The sequence below is a fragment of the Seriola lalandi genome, unplaced genomic scaffold (assembly GCF_002814215.2).
Source record: "Seriola lalandi dorsalis isolate HSWRI2012SDOR001 ecotype SW California unplaced genomic scaffold, Sedor1 jcf7180002054580, whole genome shotgun sequence".
In the NCBI taxonomy this organism is placed as follows: Eukaryota; Metazoa; Chordata; class Actinopteri; order Carangiformes; family Carangidae; genus Seriola; species Seriola lalandi.
Genome location: NW_019525133.1, coordinates 184,719 through 200,394, shown reverse-complemented (window position 1 = coordinate 200,394; position 15,676 = coordinate 184,719). Strand labels below are relative to the sequence as shown.

Genomic DNA, 15,676 nt, shown 5'->3' with positions numbered 1-15,676 from the left:
GTTCATGTGTCTAATATTAAACAGATATTATTTCTGTGTCCTATTAACAAAGCATCTAATGGCCATGCTGACAAACCTTGACAGATTTTGCCCCCATTTGACCCACTCAAAGCTGGACTGTCATTTTGTTTTTTCAAAATAAATCTGAATACTGATAAATTGATAAATACTGACACTCCTCCTCAGCCACATACACTGACCAGACCCTAAAAGTATTTATTAATTACGGACTAAGCTAAGCTAAATATATTGTGTCACACTGAAACCAAATCTAAGTGTTTCCACTTTCTTACTTTCTTTCCAGTTCTTTAAGATCATTAAAGATAATTTGATGAAATATTAGAGAAAATAAAGAAAATAATATGCAGATAAATCAATAATGAGAATAGTCATTAGCTGCTAATCGATTTCAGTTGTTTTAGCACTGCAACATACCATACCACTTATCATCACCCCACCATCCGTTCTTATCTCTCCCTGCTTCAACAGATCAACAGTCAGGTCTATTTGTGGATCTCTGTGATATCAAGACATGAGCAGATCTCTACCACAGTCTGTACAGTCTTCGTTTTGCACACACACACCCGTATTTGTCCTCTTTAAAGGCTTGTAGAAATTAATTTATAGTGATGGAAGAACTACTCAGATCCTTTCCTTAAGTAAAAGTAAAAAATAATGTAAAAATACTCCATTTCTAGTAAAAGTAGTTTAATCCAGTAGTTTCAAGTCCTGGGGTCAGGCCCCTCCTAAAGGTCACCAGATAAATTTGCGGGGTCATACAAACATATGTTTATATTATTTGGGCTATTTTTATAATCTTTGCTTTTTAATGATAAAATGTATCATTTGACCTCTTTGGACGTCAAACAGTTAAATAAAACCCGTCAGAGAAGTTCAGAGGGGAAATCTGAAACATGGCAAAGGGCCCCCAGACACTCTCTGTCACAAGCCACATGGTTGGAAACCACTGGAGTAATCTTAACATATCTTATATTCTATAAGCTTGTGGAATATTTTTATTGTAAAATATGAATCTCTGCAGTAACTAAAATCTATATTCGTCAAATAAATGTAGTGTCATAAAGTATGCAGATCAAAACACATAAATCCAGTCGTTAGCCAAGGTTGGACCAACTGGGCAAAGCAAACTGCCCAGGGGGCCTAAGGGATCTGGGGTTTTCTGGGCCGCAGATCACCTGAGGCCCAAAAAGCCCCAGGTTTACTAGTTATAATTTGGGTCTACATAATTTAAAACCTCATGCAAGGTCATATTATTCCATCATAGGAGATCTAAAAGGCTGCAACCAGGCTGCCAGAGAAAACAGACAATATATACCAAATATTCACATTTGGGAAGTTGATACCAGTGAATTTTTTACCGTTTCAGCATAAAAAATGAAATATTTTTCTGTCAATCAATTTATCGATTAATCAACTAATCATTACAGCTTTAGAATAAGCCTATGGGTGGTTTCTGGGTGTCTGGGTAAATAATGACACTGCCATGTATAGTGGTGGGGGGGCAACAGGGGTCCAACAACAAATGTTTGCCCCTCAGGAGGTTAATGCAGCCATGTTCGTAGCTACTTTCTACTTTTGTTAATTTAAGATATCTATCTAACCCTACATCATTCATCGGGACTGTTTTTCTCACAGTGAGTGTTTTCACTGTTTTAAACTTTCCCGCTCTTGCAGCCCTTGCCGCCCATTATGCCCATTATCTCGGCCAGTGTAAACTGGTGACTGAGGGTGTCGGACCCCTTCACCCTTTGACCCCAGCAGCGCCTCTAATCTGCATAGAGGAATGAGAGGCATTCTTCAGCTGCTCACAGGAGGTGGTGGTGGAGGAGGAGTAGGAGGAGGAGGAGGAGGAGGTGGGAGGGGAAGTTACGACGTAGTAGCGGACCCAGTCAGTCAGTGAACCAAGTTTCCAGAGACTCAGCCATCACGGTGTGAAACTTTTTTTTTTTTTTGAAATGAACACACTCGGCGGCCGCGGACGGGATTTATGCGGCGTTAGAAGGCCGTGATCGCGGGTTCGGGGGCCCGGTCCGGCCCGGTGCTCCGGAGAAGTTGAATATGGGTCAGACTGCTGTGTCCGCCGTGTCCCAGAACGCAAGCGGTGAGTGTGTGTGTATATGTGTGTGTATATATGTGTGTGTGTGTGTGTGTGTATATGTGTGTATACGTGCAGTCTCCCTCCCTCTCGTCTCTCTCTCTCACACACAAATTCCGCAATCTTTACTCAGGAAGTCTGCTCATTTTTACTTTCTTTCTTTAACAGCTATGTCGGTTAATGTATCGGAACTTATACACAGTTGAACTCAAACAAAGCGCTTCATTTTCTCCTGTTAATGGGAAGTTGGTGAACTACATGTGTGTTAAATGAATTCAAACGCTCTTGTATCATTACAGGACGGTGTTTCTAAAGCCCTCGCTGGCTGGGTGACACAAACACAGTGAAACAGCCAGTGTTAAAGCGGGCAACAGTTTGAGAGGATGTGTTGTATAACCACAGAGTTGTTTATAAAGCTGCATTGTAGCTGCCGGGTAATGAAGTTCACTGTTTGGTGTGAGTTTATGTGCTTTAGCAGCCGCTTTGACATGGGTCCAGATGAACTGAATGAGAGCAGCTGAGTTTTCCACCAATTAGTTTTCTCAGACGAGTCCAGAGATTGACCGGAGGAAACATCTGAAGACTGTCTAGCTCAGTTATATCCATGTAGATTTACATTTAATTCACAGTCAGGAATCTGTTAAATCAAGACAACATCATGTCATGAGTCAACAAGTGGGCCTACTCATCTTTGTCGAGGCTTAGCCGGAAATTTCCTCACTTACAGTTGAGGTTTGACAGAGGCAGAGCTTTTCCGTCCAAGTAGAAGAGAGAATGGAGTTAACACTACATGTGCAACTAATGATAATAGACTAACGCTAATAGATTAATCTGCTGATGACTTTCTCGATTCATTGAGTGAACATTTGGTCTATCAATGTCAGAAAAATGCTTATCACAGTTTCCCGGGGCACAAGATGCTGTCATCAGTTTGTTTGAACCAACAGTTCAAACCAAAAAAGATCAATGAAACTTCAGCGATGAAGTGATTGTCAAAATAGCTTCCAACTACTTTCTGTCGATTGACCAATGGACTAATAGTTCCAAGTCTAGTTGTCGCAGTTTTATCTCTATGTGGGTTTTCCTTCTGTGTTTTTTCACACAAGGCTACAACCACATCCTTTTGAACATATTCTTAATCTTAGTTCCTGGGACTGAGGACCTCGCAGGTTTGATTCTCACTGGTGAATCAAGGGCTGTTTCACACACCTGGCGCAATCAAAAACCAGCAATTCAATACGCACTACATGACTATGAAACATTGCTTCAACTGTTTGAGTTTAGAGATGAGTGAAAAATAAAGTAAAACCCAGCTCAAAGAGTCTTAGTAAGACCAGCTTCAAATAGTCTTTGGAGGGATGGACATCATTTCTCTAGAATATATCACCTCCTTTGGTGTTTCGATGATGGTGGTGGCGTCCGCTGTCTAACAAGTTTGCTCCTAAATCTCCCAAAAGTGTGGAGGTAGACTGACATGTGGTGACAGTGGAGGCAATGGCATATGATTCACATCATTATCATACTCATCAAACCCTGCAGTGACCTCCTGTGCCATGTATAAGGCTAATAAACGTCAGTACTTCAATTCTTAATCAGATTCTTTCTCTTGTTTACTTCTCCTTTAGTAAGATTTTGCCAGATCTAAATATAAATTTAGTTCCTTTTAGACTGTATTTTATTTAAACAAAGATCCTGTACGGCTGCTTTGAGTTCAGCTCCGGCCCTGTGTGGAAGGATCTGCATGTTCCTCCAGGGAGGTTATGTTTTCATCTGTGTCTTTTTATTTGTCAGCAGGATTACGCACTTTTTGCATTGAACTTGTTGGAGGGGTCAGGCATGGAACATTTTCAGGGAAGAACCAATTACATTTTCGGCAGATCTCGCTCATTTACTATGAATATGAATTTTCTTTCTCTGAAGTCCGGTGGAGGTTGTTTGACATTGGCCTTGGTGGAGGACTGTGCTCCATGAGTGCCTCTCTAGTTTGTTCTTGCTTTCATTTGCCAGATTTCTGATTATTGACAACATCACTGAAGCATCAAATCATCTACATTGATGTTAATTTTCACTAGAGCTGCAAATAATGAGTACTTTCATTATTGATTATCGATTAACTGTCAAAAAATTGTGAAAAGGGACCATTATAATGAGCAGCTTTGTCATATACCATAAAGAAAAGCATCAAATCCTCCCATTTGAGAAGCTGGAACCAACAAAGGTTTTGCGGTTTCGCTTGATTAAAACGATTATTCAATTATGAAAACTGATCCTGATGCTAATTTTCTGTAAATGAACTAATCAATTCCTCGACTAATGGTTGCAGCTCTTACTCAAACAACATAAAGTCACTCAGGTGTTTGGATAACAGTTACAAAGCCTTCGACTTAAATTGCTGGCTCCTAAACTGGATGTATCATAATCTTTTTCATTCACTGAAGGAGAACTTTACTTCTTTAGAGAACTCCACTGATAATGAAGCTGGAGCTATGAGAGAAAATTGATTATATTGGGATGTTGGATTGTTGTTTGGTGAAATCTGAAGCCGTCAGCGTGGCTTCACTTTTCACTGTATTCTGATATTGTATAGAAAAATCATTACTAGAGAAAATAAGTGGCATATTAATCAAGTTTCAGTTACAGAGGGACATTAACTATAATACATAACTTTCAGGGGATCAGGAGATGCTATACCTCCATGCTTAAAAATGTTTGCATGCTTTGCATGGTCGGTCTGTCTGTAAACATTTCACATTGGTTCACATTTTTTATGGGAAGGCTTTAAGGCCGTGAGGTGCAGGAAGGGACGAAGGACGCCGGATGAAAACAAAACTGGACCTTTTTTATGACGCTGTCAGCATTTAGAGTAAAACCCAAACTGTTTAGTGGAGCACTTAGTCCAACATGCTTAGGAACCTGAGGCAATAATAATGATGCATATCGTCTGCATTTGGCTGCGTTATGGATTACATAATGACAATGTGATGTGCTTTAAATGCTGAATCTACAGTACTAAGAGCAGGAGGGGGAAGTGATTCTGTCAGGGTCTTACTGAAAGACCATAACATTAAATGGATATCCTGTGAGCCTTGATGAGTTATTAGCGTACGTTAAAATACTGTAAAGCTGTGGTTTCCTTTTTGATTTCTTTTAGGTCTGTTACTCTTGACTTAATCCAAGCTGCTTGGTCCTGTGAGAATCATGAGTTAGGCTGTAATGTGCTTCTCTGTCCTACATTGGAGAAAGATTTGGAAGAAATGACCCAAGTGTTAAAACTGGAGCTAATGCCCAGCGTCCACCCTCCCTCCGCTCTCGTCCAACACCTCTTGTTGCCCTCTTTTCTTCTCCTTTCCTTCCCCCTTTTTCTGCCCTCCTATTTCCCATGTCGTCGTCCCCCCCGCCTCAGTTTCCACCTCTCCCCCTCTTTCTCTTCTCCCCTCTTTTGTCTCTCTTCGCCTCTCTCTCCCCCTCCATCCCTCTTCCTCTGTTCGTGATGTCTGGTTCTTCCCTCCCCGGTGACTTGTAGCGAAGGAAGGAAGCCTCTCCCTTTCCCCCTCCTCCTCAACACATGTTCCTGCTATAAGGTCTGAAAAAAAAAACATGCTGGCAGCTTTGTCACAGTACATTGCCACTTAAACCCTGTGATGTTGTGCCAGACAATATATGCCATATAATGCCATTGAAAACATGAATATAACTGCCAGGCTGAACGGCGGTTAAACCAGTTCAACATACAGGATTACATACAAATTGAGTATGACTCTAACATCATCGGCATGTGCATCTTGGCACAATAATTACAGCTGACTGAACAAATCCTGTGTGTTATTTATTCATTCAGATGTCTGCTGTGTCTCAAGTTGTGTTTCTGATTATTCCACCCACTTCCACAGCTGCTTCATATCCAAATCCCAACTCGCCCCTGTAGCATGATATCGCGATCGAGTCATCTGTTGCAAAATAAAACGCCTTGCTATGAAATCCAGTGTGGAATCATGGAGTCGAGTCAGCATTTGTTTTGTGTAACAACATCCCAGAGTAAAGTCGAGGTGGATTCGAGCCACATCGGCGTAATTAAAAAGCTGTAGTCAATATTATTTTGGTAAAAATCCAATGCTTTTCTTGGACGGATCGCTCTTGCAGGACTGCTGTGTTAAAAAAAAAAAAAAAAAAAGTGCAACCTTTCGCAGTTCCTGTGTGAAATGGAAGGATTTGAATTTGATTCAATTGACTGAGGTTTGCTTATCCACATAATACTTACCATTGTTGTAATCAGCAGATTAATAAATGAACAATTGTCCTTAGGGCTTACATCTTACATCCGTATCTAATTCCATTCGTCATACTGTACAAGTTTGTGTTTCGGAAGACTTTGAGGTGAAGCTATATTCAATTCTGTATTTGTTTACGGATGGTGGTTCATGCTGTTACTTCCTTTGTTGCTGACAGGATTCTATGTCAGAGGCGTGAAGTGGTGAGTTGGAGTTGGGGTGGATGACCATGAAGCTGCCTGTTTGCTCACCCTTACCCATGACATAAAAATTAAGTGAATTAAAATAGGTCTGTTGTGGTGCAGAGTCACTATTTAACTTATTCATATAAACAATTGATTAAATCAGGTATACTACTTGGTTAATGTATTTCCTTTGTTTTCTTCAAAAGTAAAATTAGCACACATGTTTTGACATTTTACATAGAAATGTTGCAAATGTTTCTATAATGAAAAGCTATTTAAATGTACATTAGAATAATGGAAATGAACAAATCTTGCAGCACCCTCGGCCTATCCTCTTGACACCCCATTATGGGAACCAGAGGTCTAGTGGACAGGAGTACTGGATTTTCTTTGGGGGGAAAAAAAACCCCGAAAATAACCTCTGACGTAATGAATGCTGTAGAACGGGACTGGGATCAATTAACGGTGTAATAAAGTGGCTGCACATGTAATTTACTGACTCACAAAAGTTGATTTGTGAGATTTTTGCAACTGAACACACTCATTGTGAATGTCTGGTGAACTGAATGTGTGCGACAAAGGAATGTAAGCGTACTCAAATATCCATTTCCTGTATTGCTATGTGACACACATGAGTCTCAAATCAAATCTTCCCTTTTTCTTAAAGTACCTATTCACTCTCGGTACTTTCACAAAGAGAAGTGTGTTTAGAGAACCGTGCTCTCTAAAGTTAACAATAATCCTTCCCTTGCTCCTCTTCACTCTTTCGCTTTCTCTTCTTTCTCTCCTCGGTTCTCTGCATGTAATAAGTTGGATCATTGTCCATATTTGGTTCCCACTAGAGGTTTTAATAGTTGGACTAATGGTGATGATAATCGCTGTTACTGATTTTCCCATCATTAGCAGCACAAAGCAGCTGCTGAAATGCACCTATTGTTGCGATTTGATATCAACACAGAAACAGGAAATGAGTATGTGAGAGTGTGTGTGTGTGTGTGTGTGTGTGTGTGTGTGTGTGTGTGTGTGTGTGTGGATGTATATGTGTGTGCGAGAGAGAGAGCTAAATGAGTGTCTGGGGAGATCATGTACTGGGCTCTGCACTGCACTCTTCCCTGTCTTCTCTCTTGGTTTTTGTGCTCTTAATTGCCATGTTGTGTACGTACATGGGTCAGGGTCATAAGGTGAGCAGAGTCTGGCTGGGAGCAATCATACCTGCATGGTTTTTATGTCTTGCTGTGTTTTACAGAGCACAATTGCTTTTCATTATTGGAACCCCACTTTATAGTTCAGGCTGTGGAGACATCTGGTTCTTGACATAATAATCCTACTTTGTCCAATTTAACTCTTCTGCAGGCCACCAAATGATTTAAAGGCCCAAAAGCTTGGCTTTAAATCTTAAGTATTACTCTATAACGTTCAGATTTCATGACTAAATAAGCAACAATCATCAGATTTTGATTCCATGGTAAATCCTGATTGGTGCATGGATATGTGACATCATCTTTATCTAACTCAGCCAACCTTAATGATAATAATAACTGAAAAACTGTTCTAACTCATAGTAAGAAGATGATTGACTTTAACTTCATCCTTATATCTGATATAATACGCTTTGCTCTTACATTGATCCGCCGTCACCAGTAAGCAGCAATCAGAGGCAGTTTACACTCATCAGTTTAATTCCCATCAGTCAGGCGTATTGAGCGCCAGATGGCTATCAACATCTAGTATTGGCATGATCAGTCTGTCAGCACTGATGAGAGCCGACCAATCAGCTGGGAGCTGACTGTTTTTCATTGAGCTGAAGGTTAGAATATGGATTTGCTCCACCAGAGAAAATGTTACGAATGAGTTTTTTTTATTTATTAATTATTTTTATTTCCTGGGATTCAGCTGCATTGTTTTTATTCAGCCTTCAAACAATAGTTTAGTCATCAATGTGGAAAAGTTTATCTCACTAATAATTCCAGTGTTGGTCAATGGGAAATCTGGGAGATTTTTGCTGACTTAGTTGCTACTTCTACCAACCTTTTATTGTGTTTCTGTCAAAACTGTGTGACAGAGAAATTTGGGGGGGAGGGGGGTTAACTGGAATGAATGTTATAACTAAACCTTTTTAGATGCACAGTCCCATCCATGTGACTTTGGCCTCGTTAACGCAACTTCAGGTGTTTTGGTCTGCACACAGACACAACCTTGACAAATTATACGTCACTCAAAAGCGCCAAGTCTCCTGATTCCATCTGAGCAAAGAATTTCAGGATCATCACTGCAACAGCTGTCGTGCTGTTGTAATTGGTTCAGACTTGAGGCTATGGCTCCCAAGTGTTTCCCTCACAGTGGTATTAGTACAGTCTTTATATTCCACTTTTGATGGGTGAAGCAAAAAACCAAACAAAATTTTACATTTTATTTTTGGGCTTGTGCATGAAAATGCGGGTGTTTGTTGAGTCTGTTACACCGATGCATATGTGAAAAAGTTGTATAAAGCCTTTTGTGGTGAAATCTGCTAAACTGCCTCATGTGATGTCACTTGAGTCGGCATTGTTTTAGGCTGAAGAGTTTGAAAGTGAAAGAAATCATCAAAACGGATGTGGAATTAGAAACAAGTGAGCTGACAGTAAAGTGTCCCAAGTGTCTTCTCTGAAAACGGCTTAAAACTTGACATTCCTTCGGGGGAATGGATTAACTACTTCGAGATCACAAATAATATGATTCATGGAAAAAAATCATTTAAGTTTGCGTAAACTTTTGATTCCTGCTGGGCTCCATACACTCAGGAGGCGTGAGCGATTCAGCAGTGTTATGTGGCTGCAAAAACAAAAACCCCCCTGAGCTTGAATCTGAGGAATCACACACCACCTCTCTTTCCTCTGTAAGATTCCAGTATGGTACACACACACACACACACACATGCACGCACGCACATAAACACACACACACACACACAATCTGCAGTTTTCCAGAAGGTTCACAGCACCTCTAATCTTTCAACAGGAAGAGGAGGAGTTGTGGAAGGACAGGGATCTAGCCAACACACACATGAGAACACACACTACAAATACTGTACAGAGACAGAGTTAGAAAGAGTTGTAGAGTGGAACTGACATATGTCAACATTATGCTTTATGACAATACTTCTCTGCCTTTTCAGCTGTTGCTTACTCTGATGTTGTATTTTTTTGTATATGTGTGTCTTCCAGTCGATGGGTTGGAGAAATCATCATCGCTGGCCAGCTGTGACGTGGTGGTGGACAGCGCCACCAATACCCAGAATGCCCCTGCATCACGGCAGCAGCGAGGCAAGCTGTCGTCACTGGGAAAGCTGTTCAAACCCTGGAAGTGGAGGAAGAAGAAGACAAGTGACAAGTTCCAGGATCTTTCCAAAGGTGAGACGTCTTGCGTGTGGGTTGTATTTTAATGTCATTGTACGAGCAGGTTGACGAGAGGCCTCTGATTTGCTCTCCTCAATTGACCGTCTGTGCAACATCATGGCTTACGTTTCTGTATTTGTGCTGAACATTAAGTGTGAACAGGAGCAACGTTGCTCCCAGAAGAGCTGTAAAAGGAAAAGAGTGAACGCTTTGGTTTCACTAATTCATTCCTGAAGCGCCGACGTGGAAATAAAAAGGAACAGAAGCAAATACAGAAAGCAGAGACTGTTTTCTTTACGGTTGCCAGGTGTGGTGAGCCTCTCTCCTTTATGTAGCTGTATGTATGCTTCATACCTCCATGTCCTGCTAGTGGATTTCAGGCGTCTGTGCTGGTTGGAGAAAAAGCAGAGTCGGTATAACACACTAAGTGGGAGGGAAACTTTAGCCATTAGCATTTTGGTTGTAGTTCTTTTTGTGTAATACTTCATCGATCATTGTGTCAAGTTCCTCTTTTGAGGAGTTCAGTTTTTGGATGTCAGAGGTCAGGAGCAGCTAGAGTGCATCATCCCTGGAGCCTTACTACATCTGCACTTGCAGTCGATATGTTATGGAGTCCATTTAATCTTTTTCATGGAGGTCATATCAGTATTTTCTCCTCTTGATTATATTCCGCTGATGTAGTCTGCTCAGGTGTTATCTCCTTTAATTTGATCCCCAGTAATCCCTTGTTATTTAAAGGTATAAAACAGTGGTAAATGGACGGTGGCATAACTTTATACAAATGCAATTAAAAAAAAAAAAAAAAAAAAAAAATGTGAATCTTGATTTTGAGCCCAGTTATTTAAACCATGTATTTTGAAGAGAAAACAAACACGGACATTCAGAGAATTTAACTTTGCTTGGAGCATCTTTTTTTGACAATCAAGCACAATTAAGGGAAAAAGTGCATAATAATCCCCCAGAACCAAAGGCAGTGTCTTCAAATTCATTCAGTTTGGATATTCAGTTTTCTGTCGTACGTAATGAAGAAAAGCAGCAAATCCTCATGTTTGAGAGGTTGAAATCAGACAATGTTTAATGTTTTTGCTTGAAAAATGATCGGTCCATTAGCTTTTTGTCGGTTCACCGATTGATTATTGATTAATATTTTCAGCTCTAATTGTGTAGTCAACTGTGACCGTGCTCATTAGGTGATGATGATGTAAGATTGCAGCACGATGGCAGAATCGGCTTAGTTCCTCCTGTGGGGGGGGGGGCAACGATGCTTTCGCAATAAGAGGAGGATAATGGTGTGGCTGTTGTGCAATGCTTTCGCAGATTTCTGTGTAAATTCATTGCTGCAGAAGACTAGATAAAGGAAGACCAAGTAGAATTCCCCTGTTGAATCAGACATTGACCTTGACCTTGTTCATCTTTCAGTTCTAGAGAGAAAAATCTCCACCAGACAAACGAGGGAGGAGCTCATCAGAAAAGGAGTTCTCATCCCTGACCAAGGTTTGTCTGATTGCGCAAAATCTCAGACATTAATTACTTTGGGAATAAAAATAAAAAGAGGGAAATGATGAAGCCGTCCAACACTCAACATGACCGTGATTGGCCGGTGATAGAGCTGTAATTAGAACTCAGAATCCAAGTCACTTAAAAAACCCAGATGGAAACTTTGTCATTTGTGAGATCTGACATCTCAACCGCTTCTTTAATGATTTATTTTTCATCAACTACATATATTTGTCTTTCTGTCTCAGTGTCCTTCACACTTCAAATGTTTCATATACACTAAAGATACCATGTCCAGTGAAATGCAATTCCATTTGTCTGTAGCAATGCCAGTAACAGCAGCAGCAGCTTGAAATACAAATTTGAGCTCTGCTTCAGAGCAACTGAACATTAGTGATTTGGTGGATTTCAGTTACGGTAACAGTTCTTCTTTTCTCTTCTAGACGAGCCAGTCGGCAGTGAAAATCTCAACGGCCACGCCACATCCAGTGTGACATCAGAGGAGGTCAAGGTTGACATTGAGTCTCCAGAAACATTGCAGGAGGAACAGGCCAGCGGGCCCGTCAGCACTGAGGACAAAACAGGTAACTTCTGCATCAGTAGCTGTGTCTAACATGAGCTCTTGTCCTACTGTGACCTGTACTCTAGAGATAACTGGATCCTCAACACTGGCATCTCTGTATCAATTGAGGCTTTAGAGCAGAGAAAATAGCTTCTCACTGATGTTCACATGAAGAAATTTCTGCACAGAGAAGGAAATAAGGAAAAAATATGGCAAATGAAAAAAAAAAAGATAAGAGAAAGGTTTTCTCTCCAAGGTACTCCCTAAATCAGTTTGATTAGATAAATATATTCCAGTGCTTATTTGTAGACACGTTTTTCAGGATGTTGTGGTTCTAGTTTGTACATTTATTTTGGTAAATAAAGATGGTCTCATCCACAGAGGTGAGACACTGTAGAATAATGTTGTGTTGTGTGCCGATAAGCACATACCAGGAAAAACATCCTTGACAGCCGAGCAGCTACTAAATGTTAGATTGATCAATGTGGTTTCACTCTTCCAAACATGTCATGTTGCTCAGGAATGTGGGACTTTTTACAGCCCTTTAGCGATTCTATTTTTATATGCTAGAACTAAATGTTGTAGCTTTTTTTAGACGTCGGTTGCTTTGAAATCTTTGACTCCTGGTCGTGGAATGCATTTGTATCGGCAGCAGTTTTCTGCCTGACATTGAATCCTCTGTGGGATCTCTGACCGGGCCTAATGTGTTCAAATAGATATTCCCATTATATCAGCCTGCAGCAGGCGATCACAGTCTGAACAGAGCAGAAGCTCCATCTCCTAATGCCTCCCTCTCCCCCAGGAGACAGGCCACTGTTCTTCCCTCTGATGCTGCTTAAGTGTTGTGCTGTTTTCATCTCAACCCTGTTAGCATTGAACTCAGAGCCATTTGTTCATTCATTTATCAATAATCAGAAAGGCACAGGTAACAAACACTGCAAATACAGTAACGGTGCACACATACCATCATACTGGAGGTTTGGAAGGTTAACGGGTTAGTTTTATCTGTTAATCTTATGGAAAAGATGTGCAAGACTATAGATTAAACATCATCCTCATTCGGTCTTTCCAACTCGCTCTTTATCTTTCATTATGTCTTCTGTCTTCGTTTGTTTGTGTGCACGTCCATTGGACAGATGTGCATCTTTTGTCTTGCTTTCAGTCTCCGTTTTAACCTCTAAAATTTTCTTCCTGATTCCTCTGCTCTGCTCAGAGAGGTGTGATACTAAACCCCTCGCCCGGGCTAACCAGGTGCGACCTCGAGACGTTCAGTCTAAAAAGCAGCAAAGTGCCACTCTGCCCGCCTCTTCCAAACCTGCGGGTGGCACCGCAGGCACGAGCAGGCACAGAGAGGGGACCTTGGCGACTAAAAAGACAACTAAAACCACAGGGAAGGCAGGCTCGTCCACTCAGGCTAAAGCTAACCCGCGGAGCACTAACACCACTAGTCGTGGGATTGGTAAGTTCAGCGAGTTGGGACTGAAGACAGTTTGCCTGACCCTTGTTCTCGCCTTGCCTGCCTCCCTGCATGGACAATGTGCTTGTATCACTGTTTGAAAAGAAAGAATACTCACTATGAAACCGACTGCACCTGTAAACCATGGCTTAATGTGCACTCCGTCATGTGTTTGAAGTGATGGTCAAGTTTCTGTCAAGTGCCTACAAACTAGTTTTTCCCTGTTTCTCCCTCTCGATAGTGTCCTTTCCTCATTAGAAGGGATTTTCAGTCAAGTGAGTAACTGTAGGAGTGTTGCAGTTATGGTCTCTCCCTGTCTGTTTTCTGAGAAAGCAGAAGTGAAGATTTATTTTTGTAGCTCTGTAAACGCCTCTACACTACAAGTGTGTGTGTGTGTGTGTGCATGAGAGAGAGAGAGAGAGCACGTGAGGAGTTTTTGTCGCATGGCTTTCATGAAATATAAAATGAGCTCTGACAACCTCATGTGCTTTTGACTGACGGCATGATGCTAGGGCATGATCACCACCCCTTGTCTGTGTGTGTGTGTGTGTGTGTGTGTGTGTGTGCGTGTGTGTGTGCGTGCGTGTGTGTGTGTGTGCGTGCGTGTGCACGTGCGTGTGGTGCCTACAGCATGGTAAAGGAAACAGACGGGAGCCCAGAATACTGCATGTGATGTTCACGCAGTCTTTGCTGAAGGGCTCTGTGTATTTTTCTGTTGTTATCAGAGAAATGGTACAAAAGTTGTTTCATTAGGGTTTGAATAACATTCTAAGTTCATCCCGTCCCTCAGGCTGCTTTTACCAGCGCACAAAGACACTTTACAGACACTTAAAGTACTGCCTCAGTCAGTATTACCTTAGGTATTCTATATTTGTCTCAGTTTTAAAGATGTGATTAAAAGTGGTTATTCTAGTCATAAAATATTATGGCTGCCAGCATGTTCTAATAGAGCAGTTTATTGCTCCAGCTGTTATTATTCAATGGTATGAATTGTCAATGTAAATACTTTTACTTTTTTACTAAGCTGTGAGTTTTTGACTGTTGGCCGGACAGAAAAATAAATCGGAGGACATCATCTTTTGTTCCAGCAAATAATGATCGACATGTTTACAATTTTCTGTCGTTTGATGGCACAATCAAAAGATTATTTTGGGGGCGTCGTGTAGCGTAGTGGTTTAAGCAGGCGCCCCATGTGTAGAGGCTACAGTCCTCGCTGCAGTCGGCCCCGGTTCGAATCCCGCATCGGACGGCCTTTCATTGCATGTCATTCCCCCTCTCTCTCTGCCTCCCCGATTCCTGTCACTCTCCACTGTGCTGTCCATTAAAGGCATAAAAGCCCAAAAAAATATACTTTAAAAAAAAAAAAAAAGATTATTTTGGAAAATAACCAATAATAATGGATTAAGTAAGGAAATGAATCATGAAGTGTAGCCCTGTTGATCATACTATTTTAAGTCCAGCTATGTTTTTTTTTCTGCAGCAGCATACACATCTGCTTGTTAACTGGCTTTCCCTATCTTCTTCTTTTAAAATGAAAATAATAATTTAATTTATATTTTTTTGTTTCATGATGGTATAAAAGTAGCTACATTTTTCATTTTTGATATCAGTATAATTAAATGATTTTTTTTTTCTTCAAAGTCTTTTGGATAATGTTGCATTAAATCAGTGTCTACTTATATGAACAAACTTGAATTATACTGTGGGCTCCAACTTTTTTAGACTATATCTGTTTACATTTTGGAAAATGTACTCTGAATTTGCTTTTAGTAATTCCTGTTTGGAATGAACCCTTGGATGTACTGACAGCTATCACTGGATGACTTTGATCCTGAAGAAAACTTGTTTCTCAGGCAACTTCTGCAGTTATAAGGAACATCTTTTTTCAGTAATTTTAAGTGAATTTACAGTTGTTTACTCTTGACAGACAGTGATCGAGTGAACGATATCCCCACACTGAATGTAAAAATACGTGTATTGCGTCTGTGTTCGCATTTGTTATGACCCAGATTTTTTTTGACTCAAACAGCTGCATTTGTGGCCTGCTTTAATTGCATCCGAAAAACCGCTCAATCTGCCAACGCTGGCTGTCAATGAAACACAGACGCAAACACACCCCACTAGCCAGCTGAGGCAAAAAGGGGCATTTTTGATATTTCCCCAAAGACATCTTTATGTTTTTTTACTTTTCATATAAAAATCCATAAACAACATGTTG

The 15,676-nt window shown here is 40.7% G+C and overlaps 1 protein-coding gene across 5 annotated transcripts in view; it reads left to right on the top strand.

Annotated features, from left to right (window-relative positions):
• The window catches only part of phactr2 (phosphatase and actin regulator 2), a 41,017-nt gene that overhangs the window by 15,207 nt on the left and 10,134 nt on the right, over positions 1-15,676 (top strand). For 2 of the 5 annotated variants that reach the window (XM_087177080.1, XM_023418098.2), the window contains exons 2-5: positions 9,773-9,958; positions 11,363-11,437; positions 11,884-12,024; positions 13,216-13,461. In XM_087177080.1, coding sequence (XP_087033206.1) covers positions 9,773-9,958; positions 11,363-11,437; positions 11,884-12,024; positions 13,216-13,461 — 648 coding nt within the window. Of the gene's footprint in view, positions 1-1,896; positions 2,123-9,772; positions 9,959-11,362; positions 11,438-11,883; positions 12,025-13,215; positions 13,462-15,676 lie in introns of those variants that run through there. The other 3 variants (XM_023418097.2, XM_087177081.1, XM_087177082.1) reach the window with 3 other exon arrangements.